Source organism: Arachis duranensis, chromosome 10 (genome assembly GCF_000817695.3).
Source record: "Arachis duranensis cultivar V14167 chromosome 10, aradu.V14167.gnm2.J7QH, whole genome shotgun sequence".
Classification (NCBI taxonomy): Eukaryota; Viridiplantae; Streptophyta; class Magnoliopsida; order Fabales; family Fabaceae; genus Arachis; species Arachis duranensis.
This window is the reverse complement of record NC_029781.3, coordinates 16,743,543-16,750,573: the sequence shown is the minus strand read 5'-3', so window position 1 is coordinate 16,750,573 and position 7,031 is coordinate 16,743,543. Positions and strand designations below refer to the sequence as shown.

The 7,031-nt window shown below is 28.8% G+C and overlaps 1 protein-coding gene across 1 annotated transcript; it reads left to right on the top strand.

Annotated features, from left to right (window-relative positions):
* Positions 1-2,705: 2,705 nt before the first annotated feature.
* Positions 2,706-6,580, top strand: LOC107469281 (alpha-galactosidase 1). The gene is made up of 15 exons (XM_016088659.3): positions 2,706-2,947; positions 3,194-3,252; positions 3,492-3,548; positions 3,644-3,678; positions 3,784-3,887; positions 3,984-4,059; positions 4,146-4,204; positions 4,298-4,363; positions 4,447-4,530; positions 4,617-4,681; positions 4,777-4,859; positions 4,952-5,042; positions 5,165-5,214; positions 5,295-5,435; positions 6,205-6,580. Exons 1-15 carry the CDS (start codon positions 2,784-2,786, stop codon positions 6,295-6,297), a joined length of 1,227 nt encoding a protein of 408 aa, XP_015944145.1. The 5' UTR covers positions 2,706-2,783; the 3' UTR covers positions 6,298-6,580.
* Positions 6,581-7,031: the final 451 nt, after the last annotated feature.

Below are 7,031 nucleotides of genomic sequence, written 5' to 3'. Positions count from 1 at the left end.
AGAATTCAAATAAAAGGAAAAAAATATAAGAGCTTAATTAAAAAAAATTTGGTATAAAGATTTAAATAAAGATAAAAAAAAATATAAAGACCTAATTAAAATTTTATAAAACTATAGGAATCAACAGAGTAATTAAACCAATAAAAAAACTATTAAAAAGATAAAAGCACAAGTAAAATGTTGCGGACTTCATAAGGTGAGTTGAAACCCATTTTAACTCCTGAAATTTTCGTTCGGCCTCAATTTCGACCCTCAAATTTATAGTTACCTAATTAACACCTTCAAATATTAGATTGTAACTCACGTTTGCCCCTATAGCTATCTTCGTTAAGGAAAATTTGATGTGGCACGTTAAGTTGACAGAGTGTGTATCCACGTGGCACCCAACTTGCTAGAATAGATGTGTAATGAGTGAATGACGTGGCAAAAGTTGAATGAATTCAATTTTTCCAGCAAAGTCTCAAACATATTGGAAAAAGATTGGACTGCAAATTGAGTTCATTCAATTTTTACCACATTATTCATTCATTACACATTCATTCTAGCAAGTTGTGTATCACGTGGATACATATTCTATCAATTTAACGTGTCATATTAGATTTTTGTTTAAAGAAATAGCTATAGGAATAAGTGTAGAGCACAATCTAATATTTGAGAATGTTAATTAGATAACTATAAATTTAGAGATCGAAATTGAGACCGATCAAAAATTTTAGAGATTAAAATGGTTTCAATTCTCATAAGATTGTTAAAAGCATATGAAAATTCGTTGCCATAATCTTTGGATTTTGTTAATACCACCGATCCTTCTTCCTTGTAAGCCAAAAAGAAAAAAACAATCACTTTTGCTCTATCAAAATATTCGGATGTCTTTATCAAATATATTTCAACCAAACATGTAGAGTCAAAAAAGAACACAGAAGTCACTGCAGTCATCTTCATAACCTGCAATTAATTAATTAATTAATTAATGATGGAAATTTCTTAAAAGAGTTAAGTTAATTCCATCACAATTATCTCTATAGTTCTAATTAAGGAGTTAAGTAGAAAACATTAACATGGTTTTCAGGTTTTGTGTTTAAAAGGACAATAGGAAACGTATATTCAGTGCCCGTTTGAATTTTATTAAAAAATTATTTTAAGTAACCAATACATTACTTTTTAAAAAAGAAAATTTAATTAATTGTTTATTTTTCAAATTAATTATTTATTTTTAATTGTTTATTTTCAAATTAATTGTTTATTTTTAAATTTTGTATATTTTTAAATTCAAAATTTTGTTTTCAAAAAACAAAATAATTAAATGAATTAATAAATTCAAACTCATCTTTTAAGAGATTACCACACATCTTAACTAGGGTCAAATCTTATTTTATTTTAAATGATTTTATTTTAATTTATATATTTTCTTTTGAATGTTATAATCTTTATTAATTTATCATTTTTAGGGAGAGATTATTTCAGGAGTGAATATGGAATAGAATATCTACAAGAACGGATTATGATTTAAATTTTTATTATCCACAATAAGAATATAATTGATTTTATATGGGTTATTGTAAGATGAAGTAGAATTAAGGCTTGGTTTGGTAAAGCTTTTTGAAGATGTGCTTGTGCTTTTTAAAAGCTCAAGCTCCTCATTTTGTGTTTGGTAAATCAAAAAGATCATGTGCTTGTACTTGCAACTTTTAAAAGATCGGGGTACTTTTGAAAGCACCTAGGATAGAGCTTTTTAAAGTTAGCTTGTGCTTTTCAAAATTTAAAAGTCTAATATAACCTCATATGTTAACTAATTTTCAAATTTAATGTTTGCATTTATGTCTATTATAGTATTTTTAAATTTTAAAAGCTATTTTACCAAACATAATTGATGTTACTTATGTTTATTAAAAGTTGTTTTTGATTTGATTTACCAAACATAAATGCTACAACTTTTAAAAAGCCATCTTTTAAAAGTTAACTTTTATAAGCTACTTTTAAAAAGTAAAAATTTTACCAAACTAAGCCTAAGTATCATAAAATTTTATTCTTATTCGTTTTATTATCACCCTTATTTATTTAAAAAATTCATAAATAATACGCTCATGATAATTTTGGATTTGTATTTAACATTAATAATTTGATCTTATATTATTCTCATTAAATAAATAATGATTATGTTATACTTACTCATGTTAATAATCAATATTCATTATTCAATGATGACAAGTGATTTTTTTTCATAAAAAAAACTAAGTGTTAGATATTCAAATTTTATTTTATATATATAATAATTTATTGATTACTAATAAATTTTTAAATAAAAATTTGACCCACAACAGATTAATTTTTAATTTGTTAGGTTAAAAAATACTATAAAAAAATAAAAAATATTAAACTCATACCAAATTTATTTATTATATATAAATAAATTACGATTTTAGTCGAAAGTGATTATAATCATAATTAACTAAATAACAAAATAAAAAATATTAAATTTAAATCTAAATCTAATCCTAAAAATAAACAAATAAATTCAAACGTGAAATTTAAATTTAGATAATGACAAATTTATTATATATATCTTCTAAAATGATGATCATGATTACATAAAATTGTAAAACACTAACCTCTGACAAAGGAACACGTTATTGTACCCTCTTGATCTACAATAAATCAATAATATAATAAAATAATATAAATAGATAAGGAAAAAACACACTAGTTCACTAGGTAAAGGGTAGCAGTAGTAAGTAGTAACTAAGTAACATAGTAACATAGAGTAGTTGCTGAAGTAAGCAACAATGGAGAGAAGGATTGGTTATGAGATCTTGGTGGTGGTGGTTTTGGTGACCCTTTTGAATCTCTCATTGAATTGTGTTCCTGCTTCAGCCAACTTTGGTAATGAGGTGGACCAACACAGAAGAAGCCTTCTTACTAATGGCCTTGGAACAACTCCTCCTATGGGGTATGTATAATCTTAAATCTTTGTTTTCTTCTTCTTTTGATTGCAATTCTGTTATTTTGTTATATACTTTCTTTGTTTCATTCTCTTTTATAATTATTCTTTTTATCAATTATTGTCATTGGCATATATGATTGGACCTTTCTCTTTATTTATTTGTTTTGTTTTTTTCATTCATGTTCAATTGTTTTGGATATATGCATCTAATGATTGGTGATGCTGATTGATTTGTGAAAACTCTTTGTGCAGATGGAACAGTTGGAATCACTTCAACTGTCAAATTAATGAAAAAATCATCCGGGAAACTGGTATTTGATCATCCATATCTTTAATTTGTTCCATGTGAATTTTATAAGTACTTGGCATTTGAAACTGTGAATTAATGTTTCATAGAAGGCAGTGTTCTGTTTGTTCTGTATTCAATTTTGCAGTTCTTCCCCAAATTGGATTTCAAACCTATCATTGTTTGCATTTCAGTTTAGTCTTTATTTGTATACAATCAAGAATTGTTAAGGCAATGGCCTGATTTATAGATTTTCGATTGCAGCCGATGCGCTTGTTTCGACTGGTCTTTCAATGCTTGGATATACTTTTGTAAACATAGGTACATATGAAAGCAACTAAATTTTCAGTTCTTATATTTTGATTTCATTTCTTACAAAGCAAAATGCTGCAAATATAATCATACCATTCATGCAGATGATTGCTGGGCCGAGCTACACCGTGACGATAAGGTCTTATACCTATGGTTTTTCTTTGATTTTCTTCCTTCTATTCCTTTTATCCTTGAAAGTTATTGCATTGTGTCAAAAAACAATATGTTCCAAATAATCTTGCAGGGCAATTTGGTAGCAAAGAAATCTACATTCCCTTCTGGAATCAAAGCTCTTGCGGATTATGTTCATAGCAAGGGTCTTAAGCTCGGAATTTATTCGGATGCAGGGTACATAGACTTGGTCTAATTCCCAAACAAACTAGTCCCATCTTCTCATTCAACCATTAATTCTTTAAACTAAGGTTTCGTTTCGCAATTTTTCAGGTATTTCACTTGTAGCAAACAGATGCCTGGTTCACTTGGTCATGAGTTTCAAGATGCCAAGACTTTTGCATCATGGGTAGCAAACATTATCTTTATTTTTTAAGGAACATACGTATCAATCGATCACTATTAAATAAGTGGTAACGATGCCTTATTTTGCAGGGTATTGATTATTTGAAGTATGACAATTGTAACAATGATGGATCAAAACCAACTGTTAGGTAGTTGAAAGTATATTTTCACTTTACCTCTTATGTTTTCCTTTGATCATCATTCATGAGTTTGAAAACTTTGCTCTTCTTTCTTATTCGCAGATATCCTGTTATGACTCGAGCATTAATGAACGCTGGTCGTCCAATCTTCTTCTCTTTATGTGAATGGTAAAACTCTTGTATGTTCCACAATTTTGTGTTTTTCTAATTTTAGTTTCTTCCTTCTAATTGCAATTGCTTTGTTTGTTTAGGGGCGACATGCATCCGGCTTTGTGGGGCGCTCGAGTCGGAAATAGCTGGAGAACTACAAATGACATAAATGATTCATGGGATAGGTGCAAAAATGTGGATTCAATTTTTTCTAATTCTAGAAGTTTCGTAATTGAATTTGGAATTTTATGTAACTAGCCTCTTTTTACAGTATGATTTCAAGGGCTGATATGAATGAAGTGTATGCTGATCTCGCAAAACCGGGCGGTTGGAATGGTTAGAAATTTAGAAATTTAGATTTCACTTATCAGTAGCTTTGTCTGAATTCTGAAATTGAATAAGTTTTCTGTTGGATTTTATCAAATGAACAGATCCTGATATGCTTGAGGTGGGAAATGGAGGAATGACAAAAGATGAATACATTGTTCATTTCAGTTTATGGGCCATTTCCAAGGTATGAAGATGCATGCTTGTATCCCAGTTCATGTCATAGTTACTAATGTTCATTGGGGGCGTTCTTGTTTCTCATTATAAGTTTTAGTGCAGGCTCCTCTTCTTCTCGGTTGTGACGTTCGAAACATGTCTAAAGAGATTGTGGAGATAATCACAAACAAAGAAGTTATTGCAGTTAACCAAGGTGATTTGATGCGATGATCGCATTAACATTGATATTCTGATCCTATCTAGTGGGAAAAGGCTTAGTAGTCATCGTTAACTTGTTATTCTGTCACTAACGATGTTAAATTCGTACCGTGTTAGATTCGCTTGGTGTACAAGCTAAGAAGGTTAGGATGGAAGGTGATCAAGAGGTAATTAAAACACAAATATGATTGTGTGTGTCTAGTCTGAAATTAGCAAGAAGGGTTGATATGCATGTTTTTGGGTGCAGATATGGGCAGGTCCTCTTTCAGGGTATAAGGTGGCTGTTGTGTTGCTTAATAGAGGGCCTCTGCGCAATGCCATCACAGCCAATTGGGATGACATTGGCATTCCCCAAAACAGTGTTGTTCAAGCAAGAGACCTTTGGGAGGTATGTTCTCTTTTTGTGGGGTGAAGTTGATAGTTGAAAATTATTAGATGATTTGACATGTTTGATTAAATTGCTATATAACGTTTTTCAACTATCGACTTCACGTGAAGACAACTGTATGTAAATTTTCACTTTTTTCCATACTTAATATATGAACTTATTGTATATGAGTAATGATTCGAAGTCTTAATTCATCTTCCTATTTATCCTCTTAATACTTACATAAGTAAAAATTCAAATATATATGTTATTTTTTTTAAAAAAAAATAAGAAGATAGTTATTGTTATCTTTTTACTATTTTAATATTAAGAGGATAACTAGGAGAATATATTAGGATTTTTAATCATTACTCTAGTGTATATTATGTTTTAGTTTTGATATCTATAAAACTTGTTTTCTGATTGAAACACATTTTTGAAAGTTTTTGAGGGTCATTTATGCTTATATTTTTAAATAATGAAGATTGAAATGAAATAGTTATGCTTATATTTTTAGAAAATGAAGATCGAAATGAAATAGTAAATTTAACAGGGATTAGACCCAAATCCCAAAATCTAAAAGAAAAAAAATAAAGTTAAACATACATTATCGGCTAGGTAAAAACTCAAATTAGTTGTCTTAGTTGAGAATCATTGGATGATTTGAATATTTGACCAAATTACTCTAATTATTTTCAACTATCAATTTTACATGAATAGAACTGGATGTGAGTTTTGAAACTATTTGGGGGTTACTGATGTTGTAAGGTATGGTTTTGAATGAATGCAGCACCAGACATTGAAGAAACTATTCGTGAATAAATTGAGTGCTACAGTGGATCCACATTCTTGTAAAATGTATGTCTTGAAGCCAGTAGCTTGACTTCTCAAACCACCCACAAACAAAGCTAAGGACTGCACCTTTTGGAGTTTACGTTATTGGAACAACTTTCTTTTCTTCCAAATAAAAAGAAAAAGGGATTGAATGTTTAAACTCAATAAACATTCTTCTTCTCAGTTTGTTCTAATTGAGGTGTTCTATCTTATTTTAGCTCCTAGCTTTGTAAAGATAAACTATATGTGAAACATGAACCTCTATCTGAGTAGTAAGTTAAGTGTGAATTATCAACTATAAATTTTAGAGAAAAGTGACAAATAAGTCTTAATGATTTATATTTTTGACTGATTATTCTTAGAAGAAAAAAATATCAACGAAGTCTTCTAGGATAATAGACGTGAATACATTACTTTTAGATTAGCTTCTATGATTAGAATAAAAGAGTTTAATTTAAACTTGCGTCTATTATCATGAAAAAAATTATTTATATTTTTTTTCTTTAAAAATTAATCTGTTTAAAGTGTAAAATTTTAAATATTTGTCACTTTATTTTAAATTTTAATATACATGCCAATATGGATTTTTTAAAGTTATGATTTTGAGTTATAACTCATATAACTCTTTTGAATAAGTTCGTAAATTTGTCAAATTTTTAAACACGTTAAATTTAATCCTAAAATAAGTTTATGACAAATAATAAATTTACACATGTATATTTCTTTCAGAACTAGGGTAGCAATCGATAGGGTAGGGTAGGATTGGCTTACCCGCGAGTTGAG